The sequence below is a fragment of the Gorilla gorilla genome, chromosome 4 (genome assembly GCF_029281585.2).
Source record: "Gorilla gorilla gorilla isolate KB3781 chromosome 4, NHGRI_mGorGor1-v2.1_pri, whole genome shotgun sequence".
Classification (NCBI taxonomy): domain Eukaryota; kingdom Metazoa; phylum Chordata; class Mammalia; order Primates; family Hominidae; genus Gorilla; species Gorilla gorilla.
In genome coordinates, this window is record NC_073228.2 from 9660249 (window position 1) to 9674119 (window position 13871).

At 63.6% G+C, this 13871-nt stretch overlaps 1 protein-coding gene across 2 annotated transcripts; it reads left to right on the top strand.

The window, feature by feature from the left end:
* Nucleotides 1–995: 995 nt before the first annotated feature.
* SECTM1 (secreted and transmembrane 1) lies at nt 996–13860 on the top strand. Of its 2 annotated transcripts, none has more exons than XM_063705991.1 (5): nt 996–1167; nt 7824–7969; nt 10265–10573; nt 12141–12274; nt 12782–13860. In XM_063705991.1, the coding sequence occupies exons 2-5, from the start codon at nt 7876–7878 to the stop codon at nt 12989–12991; spliced, it is 747 nt and encodes a 248-aa protein (XP_063562061.1). In that variant the 5' UTR covers nt 996–1167; nt 7824–7875; the 3' UTR covers nt 12992–13860. The 2 variants fall into 2 exon arrangements, with proteins under 2 accessions (XP_063562061.1, XP_004040803.2); XM_004040755.5 differs by having other exon boundaries at nt 1011–1289.
* Nucleotides 13861–13871: the final 11 nt, after the last annotated feature.

The following is a 13871-nucleotide window of genomic DNA, read 5'->3' on the forward strand; positions in this document are numbered from 1 at the left end:
GTGGCTGGGGTTTCCCCGAGGGCGGGGGCTGGGGAATCTGACCTCTGTGCCCCGGCCATGGTGCCATCTTGCTGGGAGGATGACAGGCTGTGTTTCACCTGCCAATTTGGCGACAGTTTCTCTTTTGGAACATCCCGGGGGACTTTGTTCTGTGCCACCCACCTCTGGACCCTGGGTCTGATGGCTGAGCTGCAGGCCCCAAGGTTCAGCGTCCAGTCTGGCCCTGCTGCGTCCATTCCCCACATTTGAGGGTTTCCCGGAGTTTGGTTCTGCTTCTTCTTCTCTTCCATGAAACTGGGGGCATTGCCCACGCCCCAGTGTCCCCCATCATCTGCCCGGTGGGGACTTGCCCACTCACGTGACTGCAGCCTGTGGGGCCTCCTCCTAGTGTCCCGAAGATACCTCGTCATCCTCGACCCCGCCCGCACCTGCCCGCGTGCCCCCTCGGGTTCTAGTGGAGGACGTGGCCCGCCTGCCACCCCGCCAGGCGCCGGGTCCTCCAGGTCTCCTCGAGCCACCTCCTGCCCACCTGGGATGTCTGTGGGTTCCCGGCCCGGATGCGTCTTGGAGCCTTCTACCCGCACCCCAATGTCCTGCCCCAACAGGCTGGGACCCTCCTCCCGGGCTGGCCAGGCCAGCACCTCCGCAGGGGCCGCAGGACGCCTGAAGGCCCAGGCCGCAGGTGCAGGACCCTCTGCCGGGGAGCTGGGGGGAATCACTCGTCTGCTCTGCGCGCTTTTATGAAAGGGCCTCTGACCCTCCGGCTGTCCAGCTCACTCTGCCCGCGCACTCCCAGCCATCTGGGGGCCGCCCCCCGCCCTCCCTCCCCGCGGCCCCGCAGCCCCGCAGCCCCGCAGCCCCGCAGCCCCGCAGCCCCGCAGCGGCCCCCTCGGCCCGCCCAGCTCGCCCCGTGCACAGACTCGAGGCCTCCAGGAGCGGAGCCAAACAGCCCCGCGGGGAACGCGCGCCGCACGCGAGCTGGACCCGCCCAGGCACGAACTCTCCTGGAAAAATTCTCCCGGCGGCTTTCCTGCTTCCTTTAGCGTGAACCGCGGGTGCGGTGCCTCCCGTGAAAATAATAAATTCACCGTCACGCTTGTTGTGAACGCGGGTGGTTCCCGAAACTTGGCGGCTTCCCGTAAATCCAGCTCCTTCCTCATCTGGGAGGTGGGTCCCGCGCGGGTCCGCCGCCTCCTCCCTGGCCCCTCCCTCCCGTGTCTTTCATTTTCCTGGGGCTCCGGGGCGCGGAGAAGCTGCATCCCAGAGGAGCGCGTCCAGGAGCGGACCCGGTGAGGCGCGGAGAGGGGCGGGCGGGGGAACCAGAGGGGCGGGCTCGGTGCTGGGGACTCGGTGCTGGGGACTCGGTGCTGAGGGCTCGGTGCTGGGGACTCGGTGCTGAGGGCTCGGTGTTAGGGCCTCTTGGTGCACTGGGGTTGCCGGTCCGCGCAGGGATGGGGACTCTGGGGCTGCGGCGCCTCTGCCTCTGGGACCGTCACCCCCCGCTGGCCCTGAACGTGCGTCGCAGGCCAGGCGGGCGGGGTAGCAGCGGGCGTACCCGAGTATGGGCGGGAACGAGCTGCCGGCCGGTGTGGGGACCCGCGTCCCTGCCCTGTGCGCCAGGCTCGACTCTTGAAGGGACAGAGGCGGCGTCTCGGGCCCGGGGCTCCCCTAAGTCCGATGGGTCGGAGCCCCCTCCTCCCTTCCCGGTCCTCGGCCTCACCCGGGGTTCCCTGCGCCGTCGCTGAGACCCAGCTGGGAGCAAAACGCACTCGCTCACATGCGTGCACACAAGCTGGTGGACACACACGCACATGAGCACACTCAGGCACGCGTGGACTGTTGCACACTCCACAGCCACAGCCTCGTGTGCACTCACAGCAAACTCATGAAACAGGAACCGTGAGGCTTCCCTCACCCGGGCAGGCCCTCAGCTGCCCGTTCTCACGCTGGTTTTGCTGACTCCGCAGTAATCACCACATTCAGTTCCTTGCCCACTACTGGTTAATCACCTGCAGCTTGAGAAGCACGTTTTCTGGCCGTGGTCAGCAGAGGATCCCCGGCTTCTAGGAGGCCCAGGGCGACCGGCTGCAGGAGCCCGCGTAGGAGGCCTGTCTCCAGCAGGGCGGGGGTGGTGGCAGGGCCTCTCCACGGGGCTGCTGCTGAGCCCAGAGCGGGAGGACAGGAGGCCACCAGCAGAGGGGACAGGTGAACAGGTGCTGAGCAGGAAGGGTTAGCCCGGTCTAGCCCCAGGCCTGGGGGGCTTTGCTGCTCACCTGGGGTCCCCTCTGGCCCTGGCTCAGGAGAGACCAGGGCAGAGCCGTCCACACCGTGGGCCTGGGTGGGGTCCATGGCCTCTGCAGGCTGCAGCTGTCTTCTGAGAGGTGTTGGTGTGCTCATTCTCGGTAGAGACGTGGGGTCACCTGTGTTCCCTGAGCCCCTGCAGCAGCTGGGAAAGCAGTGTCAGCCACTCCTCAGGTGCTGTGGGGGTACAGAGTCCACTGACCACACAGGAGGACCCCAATGACCCCAGCCCGAGGGGGCCGGAGCTTCCACACACCCAGCACCCATGGAAGCCGGGACAGGCAGGCGCCCGGGGCGCCAGGGAGCAGGAATAGGTGCGCACAGGCGTGCTGGGCGGTGCATGAACTTTCCTAGGCATGTCACTGGCACGGCTCCAAGCCTGTGCGTCATCGCTTGTCCGGGAGCACTCAGACCCTGCCGTGTCTGGTGCCAGCTCCTCAGATACCGACCCCTGTGTTCGTGGTTTGAGAGAAATCTGATTGCCGCCTCCATCTTTTCCCGCTCTAGAAGTTTGTTTTTTGTTTTGTTTGGTTTGAGACGGAGTTTCGCTCTTGTTGCCCAGGCTGGAATGTAGTGGCGAGATCTTGGCTCACTGCAACCTCCACCTCCCTGGTTCAAGCGATTCTCCTGCCTCAGCCTCCCAAGTAGCTGGGATTACAGGCATGCACCACCATGCCCAGCTATTTTTTTTGTATTTTTAGTAGAGATGGGGTTTCACCACGTTGTTCAGACTGGTCTCAAACTCCCGACCTCAGGTGATCCACCTGCCTCAGTCTCCCAAAGTGCTGGGATTGCAGGCGTGCGCCACTGCGCCCAGCCCACTCTAGAAGTTTTGAGGCTCCGTGCGCCTCGTCTCCCTGTGCCTGGTCTCCCTGTGCCACACACGGAGCTGCCCGGCCAGTCACCGCCCACCTGGCCACTTTCCCTGGGGCTGCACCCTGCCGCCTGCCCTCTCTCTGATTTTTAGCCACTGCACGGCATTCAACTCAAGCCCACGCCTCTGGTCAGGAGGATGGCAGGAGAGGACTCAGGCAGACGGGCAGAGTGGCAGAGCTGCCAACAAAAACGCAGGATACCCAGTAACATCTGAGTTTGAGATCATTAATCGTGTTTTAATATAAGTGTGTCCCGAGTGTCCCACGGGACAAGCTTTCACCAGGACATCATTGGTTGTTTATCTGAGACTCAGATGTGACCAGATGTGCCTGGTGACCTGAGAGGGGCCTGTGTCGCCAGGGTGCGTTTTCTTCTAATAAACGGAGCAAATTCCCACAGCAACCCAAAGTCGCTGACACCTGCTGCCCAGACAGAGCTGGGGCCACGCATGGTCCGCAGCCTGAAGCCTCGGGGTAGAGCCAGACCTGCTGCTCTCCTCCCGGTCTCCCCCCAGCTCCCTACCCCCTGAGCCCTTCAAAGTCATTCTCAAGCCAAAGACAGGGGTCTTCCAGGCCCAGGGCTCCCCTCCACGGCTGACTCATTCCACATCTTTCCCGCCACCTGCCGGGTGTGGACCGACAGGAAGGGCACCGCCACCTGCTCCTAGTACCCTCCAGCAAAGCCCTTGCAGCCCTTCACCCCTGGCTGGACAAGGGTCAGGGCCGCCAACATTGGAGGGCACTCAGTGGGGAGCTGGTGAAGGTGCTGGGAGGAAGGGAGGACTGGGGAGAGGCAGTGAGAGGACCCGCGTGTGAGAAGCAGCGGCCGCCACCACAGTTGGGCTAAAGGGACTTGGTGGGGAGGCAGCATCTCCGGAACGGTGCAGTCCAGGCCGCCAGGGGCTGAGACCATGGAGAGGATAAGGCCAGAAAGACGGACAGTGCCAGCTTCTCACTCCCACCCCCCTCTCCCCAACCACTGCAGCCCAGGGCCCCAGGTCTTCAGGAAGCAATCGGGCATGGAGGCTGGGAGCTGGCACTGCAGGGTCCACCCTCCGCGGCAGAGGCATCTAGGAGCAGCTGTAGCCCCCGAGAGCAGAGGCTCCACAGCGCTGCTGGCCCCATGGAATGCAGAGCAGGCGGACTTGGGACACTCAGGAAGGGGGGGAGGCAGATGCAGCCACTGCCAGGCGGGAGGAGCTTGGCATGAAGCCAGGTGTGTGCAGCTGGCCCTTGGGGGCCTCCAGGACCCAGCTGCTGAGGTCTGGCTCAGGGTGCAGCTCTCTGCCGAGTCAGGGCTGACTCAGGACACAGATGGGTGGCAGAGCCAGCACCTGGGTGGGCAGGTGGGGTGGACGCAGCGCTCTCGGGGCTCTCTGGGGATCTGTGACCTTTGGCTGTGTGCCCAGAGTTCCCACCCCTAACACATGGCAGGGGCAGTCCCTGGAAGCATTTGTGAAACACTCAGATGGCCTCCAGGCTCCAGGTGAGGGCAGGACTCCCCAGAGCAGCCTGGGGAGAGCAGCAGGGCATCCCCTCCCGGACACGGTTGGTGGGGTGGTGCGGAGAGCAGTGGGGGAGTCCTCAGCAGCCCCGACCCTCCCTGCTGTCCATCTGCACGGTTCCAAGGTGGGTGGCTGAGCTGGCATCGTGGAGCATGGGGTGAGGGGAGCCGGATCCAGGCCCCCTGGGGTCTCCTTGTGTGAATCTCACCTCCATGCAGGGGTCTGCAGGTGGCCTGGGTCTCCCACCGCACTGGGGGTGGGGGTTCTGTGGTCGGCTACCAGTCCCCAAAGATGTCACGTCCTCATCCCAGAACCTGACATGGCAAAGAGACTGTGCAGATGGGATGAAGCCTCGGGTGCTGAGCTGGGGCATGTGTCCTGGGTCACCCAGGGGGGCCCTTGATGCCATCACAGGGTCTCCAGGAGAGGGAGAGAGGAGGGGGAGTCAGGGAGACGAGGGAAGCAGCTGGGAGGCGGTGGTGGGGAGATGGCGGAGGGGCCATGAGCCGAGGGATGCGGATGCCTCTAGACGCTGGAGATGGAGAGGGACAGATTCCGCCTGGAGCCTCCAGAAGGGACCACCCTGGCCCACCCCTTGATTTTAACCCAGGGAGACCCCGTCGGACTTCCAGCTAATCCAGAATGCTGGATGTATGATGGGAGATGGGGCCCGAGCCTGTCTCCAAGCCCATCTGAGCAGCCCTGAGGGGTCACAGCAGGAAAGGGGGTGTTAGTGAGGGGCCACAAAAGGTCTCAGGTGTGGGTTCCTTCCCCTTGCACCCAGCCCTGACAGGATGGGGTGGGGTTTCCAACAGAAGGGACTGGACTTGTACTGAGCATAGCGGCTGCCTGGAGTGGGGAACCCAGACCTCAGGACACGGCACCCGCAGCCTACGCCAATGTGGGACCATCCCTGAGCCTCAGCAGCACCTCGGGGTTGGTGACGTGCCTCCCAGCAGTGACAGTGTCCCCAGACCTGCACTCTGCGGCTGGCAGGGTCTTCCACGTGGAGGCAGGACCATGGTGAGAGTATGGGAATGACCAGGTGGCTGCCTGTGGCTGTGCAGGGCCCAGGGATGACTAGAGGCATGTTCACAGGGGGTTGGAGCGCTTCGGGCAATGGGACAAGAAGGCCGGAGCCCGTCTGCAAGCCAGGTCCTCAGCAGGCCCAGACTCCAGGCTCCAGGAGGACCCCTGGTAACATGGGGTCCCCGGGGTTGGTGACGTGTCCTGCTGTGACACTTTCTGGTGGTTTACTTGTTTGGAGAAACACACATCTATAAATCTATAGACATCTATAAATAGCACGTCTGAAGGTCACTTTACAGAGTTCCCTCATGGGAGTTCCCTGCAGGTCATCTGCACTCCAGTGTGTGGGCTGCACTGGGAGCTGGGAGAGGCAGGGCTGGAGTTGCCGCCCTACCTAGGGACTTTTCCTAGCAAGGGTGCAGGCACCCGAGAGGCAGGGCAGCCTGGCCAGGAACCCTTGCCCCAGCCTCCTTCGAAGGCGGAGTTCTCTCGGCTGAAAGGCGTGTCCTGCCAGGGCTCCTGCTGGGCCTTACCCGCTGCCCCACCTGGAACAGACCCAGGCCGCCTCCCCTCACTTTCCCTTCCCTGGTCCCTTTCAAAGTCCAGCAGGAACGTCAACAGGTTAATGCAAAAGTACGTCATCTGGTCCAGGTGAGGGCCTGACCTTTGACCAGCCCAGGCATTGGCCCAGACCCCACCGGCGAGACTGACTGAGTTAGGGTTGGGGTTGGGGTTAGGTTAGGGTAGTCTCCTGTGCAAGGCTGCGCTCCTGCGTGGAGGCAGGTGGGGCTTTGTGGAGCTTCCACACAGGGACCCTCATCCCCCAGCCACTCTCAGGGGATCCAGATCCACACGGATCCAGCACCTCCTGTATGCAGGGCATGAGTGGGGACCCCGTGGGAAGCACAGAAGCGGCGACCTCGCTGGGGCCTGTGAGAGGCTCATCACTGCCTGTCGGGCCCCTCCCCCAGCACCGTGCGTGTGTGCCCTGGAGCCGCCTCTGCCTGGCGGGAGAGGAGCCACACAGCTAGGGGGCCCCTAGCGTTTGCAGGCCTGAGACAAGATGGCACAAGGAGGCTCGCCTGCTGGAAGCTGCCCAGCAGCCTGCCTTGCCAGTGAGAGCAGCAGAGGTAAAGCTGACTTGCGCGTTAGGAACACACAGAGGCGTAAACGATGGATTCGAAAGGAACGCAACTGAGTGCTGCCCCGGGAGGGGGGCCAGTGGACGGGCAGGGTGGTGAGGGGGCTGGTGGACAGGCCGGGGAGGCCGATGGACAGGCTGGGGAGGCCGGTGGACGGGCTGGGTGTGGGGGGCCGGTGGACGGGCTGGGTGTGGGGGGCCGGTGGACGGGCCGGGGAGGCCGATGGACAGGCCGGGGAGGCCGATGGACGGGCAGGGTTGGGAAGGTCTGTGGACGGGCAGGGTTGGGAAGGCCTGTGGACGGGCAGGGTGGGGGGGCCGGTGGACGGGCTGGGGGGGGCCGCTGGCTGCAGGTTGTGGTCAGCGCCGGGCTTGGCTGGGGGAGTCGGACCGTGGGTGCTGGTCACGTGAGGGTCTCTGTGAGTGACTGGAGGTATGGACAGGACCCACGAGGAGACAGACACGCTCCTAGAATTGTAATGCCGAAGCTCTGTGCCCTGGGTGTGCAGTGATATCAAACACATGCTCCTAAGTAGACGGAAAATTGGTTTCATGCTTAGCGTTGGTGAGGGGCTGGGGCTGGAGGCTGGTCTTAGTATAGTGTTAGGTCAGACACGGCTACCAACGATTCCACCTGTCCCGACCCACTTCTATAGGAAACACGCTCAGGCACAGTTACGAGTAATTTATTGTAAAACAAAAGGGCTGACCCGCAAGGCAGATGGGGTCCCCGCTGTGCTGCGGGCAACTCTGTCTCCCGCCCCTGCTGTCTTCTTTGTTTCGTGAGGCCAGCATTGCACACCCTCTACAGGCACAGGGAAGGGAAGGAGGGCAGGGGCTCTGGCATCCAGAGCAGGTCGGGGAAGAGCTCGGGGACCCCCAGCCTCCCAGCCCCCGCCAGGTGACGGCCGCTCCCGCTGTCCCCTTCGGCAGCTGCAGGGGGCTCTGACCCATGGGCTTTCCTTCCTCCAGGGAGTGTTTCAAGAGCCAGTGACAAGGACCAGGGGCCCAAGTCCCACCAGCCATGCAGACCTGCCCCCTGGCATTCCCTGGCCCCATTTCCCGGGCCCTTGGGACCCTCCTGTTCCTGGCTGCCTCCTTGAGTGCTCAGAATGAAGGTAGGTCTCGGGGCCCCGCCTCTCTGCTGGGGAAAGGGGGGCCTGGTGGGGGGCATGACAGGGGTGGGAGGGGTGGACTGAGGTTGGGTCCAGGTGCCACCAGGCCCCCGATAATGACTGACTCTGCAGACCCAGGGCCTGACCATGTGGAGCTGGGCTGCCTCAGGCAGTAGTGAGCGGGCCGTGTCCCGCCGTGGATGGAGGGCGGTGGTGAGCGGGCCGTGTCCCGCCGTGGATGGAGGGCGGTGGTGAGTGGGCCGTGTCCCGCCATGGATGGAGGGCGGTGGTGCCCGCTGTGGTACCTGGTGGTCACTGTCAGAGCAATTGTGGGGAAGGACCAAGATCACGACCAGTTTCCAAGGGAGGGGGTCTGGGTCAGTTACGACCTGTGCCATGGCTGGGAACAGACAGCAGCCCTGACCTGGGGCCTCCTTAGTCAGGCACACCTCAGGCCTGCCAGGAGTGGATCTGCATTTGAACAGGGTCCCCCAGTGAGATCCTCCCCAGCTCTCTAGATCCCCAACCTGTGCAGCAAAGTGACCTGAGGGGCTTTTCTTTTCTTTTCTTTTTTTTTTTTGAGACAGGGTCTACCTCTATCGCCCAGGCTGGACGCCCAGGCTGGAGTGCAGTGGTACAATCACAGCTCACCGCAGCCTCGACCTCCTGGGCTCAGGTGATCCTCCCACCTCAGCCTCCTGAGTAGCTGGGACTACAGGCATGCACACCATACCTGGCTAAATTGTGTATTTTTTGTAGAGATGGGGTTTTGCCATGTTGCTCAGGCTGGTCTCAAACTCCTGGGCTCAAGTGATCCTCCCACCTCGGCCTCCCAAAGTGCTGGGATTACAGGCGTGAGCCACTGAGCCACCCGAGGGGCTTTTAAAAGATGTCAGAGCTCAGCCACATCCCAAACCACATCCCAAAGCAGTTCAGTCAGAATCCTAAGAACGAACAAAAAAACAAAACAAAACTGAAAGGGAAGAATCCCAGGTGGAAGAACCCTGGTTTCGGGAGATTCTGCCCCCACCCCACAACAGTGGTTCCAAAGTGTAACTGGGCTGGGGCACCCCCTGGACAGCCGCCCGCTGCCCTCGGGACGGTGTGAATTTGTGCAGTGGCCTTAGAGGCCCTGCGGTCCCTGAACACTCAGGGCGTCCAGGCAGGCAGCCAGCCTGCTCGTCAGAGGAAACTCAGTCCAGCCCGAAGGCCAGGTGCCCCTGAAGCCCACCTCCTCCCATGGGCACCAAGGCCCCTGGCACTTGCCAGCACATGGCACCCACCATGTGGTTTTGTATCTGGTGAAATGTGGCCAAATGGCGGCTCCAACCAGCATGCTCTGTGCTCCCCGAGAGCTCACCCTGCCGTCCGTCTGTCCGTCCATCCGTCCGTGTCCAGTCACTGGTGGACGCTGACGCAGCAGGGACAGTAGCAGCACCAAGACCTCAGGCTGGTACCATGCTCAGGCCCCACGGCCTGAATCTCAGGCATCCTTGAGCTGGCTGCTGGGGCAAAGGCCCCAGACCCTCTGAGGGAAGCAGCTGCATGGGTCACTATGGGGCAGGGTTCACCCAGGAGGCGGGAGAGAGAGACTGACACGCCGGCTTGTGTCAAGGACTTGACCTCCCAGGACTGTGGAGCTGTGTATGGAGCTGGCCCAGCAACCTGGAGCTGAGCGGGTGGCGGGGAGGGGAAAGGGGATGTTGGGGGTGGCACAAGCAGGCTGGGCCCCACAAGGACAGGCTGGAACCCATGTCTGCTCTGCTTGCCTCTGAGGCTGGCCTGTGGGTGTCTGCAGAAGCCCTGCCCTTCCTCACGCAGCCGAGCACCTGCACCTGGCCTAGGCCTTGGAGAAACAGGAGGGAGCTGGGGGAGGTGGGGCCTGGCCACTGCTTCCCACGAGGAGGGTGATTCGGCAGGTCAGCGGCAGCATTCCTGCCACAGCGCAGCCGCCCGGCACACACCTGAGGCTCTGACTTCGCCCACCCCAGTGGAAATGTACAGGGGAGGGAGTTGATAGGAAATGCCTTCGTCCAAGCTGACACACCCCAAGGAACAGACATGGGTGTGAGCATGCACACACACATACACACACACAGAGCCACCCGTCTTTTTTGTTGCTATTTTATTCTTCCCACACAAGATATACGTGCTGATTGGGTCGGGTGGATGTATACATAGTTCACTGTGTCCCTTAGAGGCCCTGTCTCCTGCCCTGGCCCTGGCCCTGGGCACAGCAGCCAGCCAATGCCCTGAGGTCCAGCCCTGATCCGTGTGTGCCCCTGTCTGGCCCTACAGGCTGGGACAGCCCCATCTGCACGGAGGGGGTAGTCTCTGTGTCTCGGGGCGAGAACACCGTCATGTCCTGCAACATCTCCAACGCCTTCTCCCATGTCAACATCAAGCTGCGTGCCCACGGGCAGGAGAGTGCCATCTTCAATGAGGTGGCTCCAGGCTACTTCTCCCGGGATGGCTGGCAGCTCCAGGTTCAGGGAGGCGTGGCACAGCTGGTGATCAAAGGCGCCCGGGACTCCCATGCTGGGCTGTACATGTGGCACCTCGTGGGACACCAGAGAAATAACAGACAAGTCACGCTGGAGGTTTCAGGTGAGGGGAGGCTCGGGGAAGCAAGGGGGAGGGGAGTGAGAGGGGACACGGGGAGGGGAGGGGGCCTGGGCAGGGGGAGGGCTGAGACTGAGAGGGAAGGAGGAGGAGGAAGAGCAGGCATGAGCCGGGCTGCCAGGAGACAGGGTTGGCGGGTGGAGAGTTGGGGTGGAGGCCTCTTGACCTCCTGGGACAGTTCTCCCTTTGGGAGGGGCAGGGGTCAGGCAGGAGGCTCAGGGGACACAGACCCCACAGTGGGGTGGGACCCACAGAGGGCAGCCGGAGCCCCACAAACAACACAGAACACAAAGCTTCTGCTCCTCAAAGGAGCCGAGTCTGCCTGTCAGGGGCGGGGGCTGCACCCTGCAGCCAGGAAGCCTAGGCACCCCCCGCCTCCCTGCCACCCCCACCCCAGCTATGTGGGGAAACTGCACCCCAAATACCTGTGCTCTGAGAGGCCCTCCAGACCCGCAGCATCTGGCTTCGAGGCACCTGCCCTCCCTTTACTGGGGTCACCCAGAGGTGCTCAAGGTCGCCCGCCCAGCACCCTTAGTGACCACGAACAGGGGCCTCCCAGGCTGCCACGGTCCTGCCCCGCCCCTCCCACTCCCATGTTGTCCACCTTGACAAGCGCCTAGACCATACCTGCCCTCGCCACTCCTGTCTTCAGGGCTGGGACCACCCCCCACCCTTCCCTGTCCCCACCCCTCTCCTCCTGCCCTCAGGGGATGCTCGCTGCCCCACTCTCTGCCTCAGCTCCCCTGACACAGGCATGATCACCACCCACTCATGTCCCCACTCGCCCAGCCCACTGCTCCCTCTGCCTCTTCTCCCCCGACTCAGGGCCCACAACCGTCACCACCAGCTACTTATCTGGTTCAACCAGAAAGCAGTGGTGGCCAGCAGAGCACCCCCCGGGCCCTCTGTTCTGCCCTCCAAGCCCCTCCCACCTGCTCCCTAGGCCCTGAGCAGCCACCCCACCGTGCGGGGCCACTGACCCCTCTAGTCACCAAACCTACTCCCCACCCCTCCCCTCCCTTTCCTGCAAAGCTCAGGAGCCTCCACGGCCCCTCCCAGCCCTCCCACCTTCACTACACCCGGTTCCGACCTACCCGGGTCACCCAAATTGGGTTCCGCTTTGCTCTCCACCCCCAGGGCATCTGGTGAGCCCTTCCTGGGCTCAGGCATGGGGCTCCTCAGATACCTGGCCCTGGGTGGGCCGCGACAGGGCAGGCCCCTCCCCTGCCCTTGCATCTCTTCCCCAGAACCCCAAGGCCTGAAGGACCGGGCCAGCGCGCAGCTCCTGGGACCTGGCACATCCAGGGGTAGATGTTTCCCTCGCTGCCCCGACACACCTGCGCCCTGGGTCTCCTTCCACCTCTGGTCCTGCGCCCCCTCTCCTCCTGGCTCCCTCCCACCCCTGTACCTCCTGGGCAACGGCGGTGCTGTCCTCCAGGGCTCATTCTCACCCCAGGGGGTGTGTAGGAGGAGGAGGCTGGGAGCTACACAGAGGAGGTGGGGGGTGGGGGATGCCCAGCCCACCTGTACACCCCTGAACTGCCTCCTTCAGGTGCAGAACCCCAGTCCGCCCCCGACACTGGGTTCTGGCCTGTGCCAGCGGTGGTCACTGCTGTCTTCATCCTCTTGGTCGCTCTGGTCATGTTCGCCTGGTACAGGTGCCGCTGTTCCCAGCAACGCCGGGAGGTAGGAGGCCCTGCACCCCAGTTTGTGCGGGGTGGGGAGTCTTGGGTGGGGCTACCCCAGGCTGAGGTCAGCCTTACTGTCCTGCACCTGCTGGGGCTCCAGGAGAGGGTGGGGGGAGCACCGGTCCCAGAGAGCCAGTCCCCGCCAGGGGCCCAGCCGGCTATGGTCAAGAATACAGAGCCAGGCTCCCCACCCAGACCCGCCCTGCCCTTCCTGCAAGCTCTCACTGTCCCCAGGACTCCCTGGAGGGCAGCATGGCAGGGCGCGTGGTCTCCATCAGGGACGGAACTTGGAGTTTCTGAGCCAAGGGAGCCTCTTGCTGAGGGTGCCTTGGGGAGCGGGTTCAACCTCCAGCAGTTTCAGAACCCAGGCGAGGGCTGGGAGTGTGCCTGGGGGTGGGGGTGTGCATGTGCACGCATGCCCGTGAGTGTGAACGCACGCCCCAGGGCAGAGCTGTGGGCACGGGGGCGCGCGGCTCACACAGGCACCTCCTTCCTCCCCCTGCAGAAGAAGTTCTTCCTCCTAGAACCCCAGATGAAGGTCACAGCCCTCAGAGTGGGAGCCCAGCAGGGCCTGAGCAGAGCCTCCGCTGAACTGTGGACCCCAGACTCCGAGCCCACCCCAAGGCCGCTGGCACTGGTGTTCAAACCCTCACCACTTGGAGCCCTGGAACTGCTGTCCCCCCAACCCTTGTTTCCAGATGCCGCAGACCCATAGCCGCCTGCAAGGCAGAGAGGACACAGGAGAGCCAGCCCTGGGTGCCGACCTTGGGTGGCGGGGCCTGGGTCTCTCGTCCCACCCGGAGGGCACAGACACCGGCTTGCTTGGCAGGCTGGGCCTCTGTGTCACCCACTCCTGGGCACGTGCAGACCCTTCCCCTCCACCCCCCAGGTCTTCCAAGCTCTGCTTCCTCAGTTTCCAAAATGGAACCACCTCACCTCCGCAGCACCCGACTTACCAGGACCCATGCCCCTCCCTCTGCCCTCATCAAACCCACAGACCCGGACTCCCTTTCTGCCACCCCAGGCTGAGTCCGGCCCTAGGTGTGGGGTCCGCTCTCTCCACTCCCAGAGCTCCGCGCCCAAGTGAGGTGGCCCCTGCCGGAACCTCAGACACACTCCAGTTCAGGGCTGTAGGGGGCCTTGGCCACATACCTGTCCCTTGGCTATGAGCAGGCTTTGGGGGCCCTTCCGCGGCAGCCCCAGGGGCCAAGGTAGAGTCGGGGGGTTAGAGGCTGGGATGGCTCCTGGCCCCACCGCCAGGGGGCAGCGCAGGCCGGGCTGGGAGGCGGCGGCGGCGGCTCGGGCTGGGGGGTCAGGTGGACGCTGCCCTCCGGGGCTGGACGTGCGTCCCTCAGTCCCTCGGCCACCCGGGGGTCGCTCCCTCGTGCCCACCGCACCTGCCGAGCCTCTTTGGACCCAGATCTGTTCATGCTTTTGTCTTCGTCACTGCGGCGGAGCCCTTTGATGTCTTCATCTGTATGGGGTGGAAAAATCACCGGGAATCCCCCTTCAGTTCTTTGAAAAAGTTCCATAACTCGAATATCTGAAATGAAGAAAACAAACTGACTCACAAACCTCCAAGAAGCTCCAAATGC

Coding starts and splice junctions, on each gene's coding strand:
- SECTM1 (XM_063705991.1), top strand. CDS start 7,876: ATGCAGACCTGCCCCCTGGCATTCCCTGGCCCCATTTCCCGGGCCCTT. Junction 10,574..12,140: donor AGTCACGCTGGAGGTTTCAG/GTGAGGGGAGGC, acceptor TGCCTCCTTCAG/GTGCAGAACCCCAGTCCGCC. Junction 12,275..12,781: donor GTTCCCAGCAACGCCGGGAG/GTAGGAGGCCCT, acceptor CTCCCCCTGCAG/AAGAAGTTCTTCCTCCTAGA.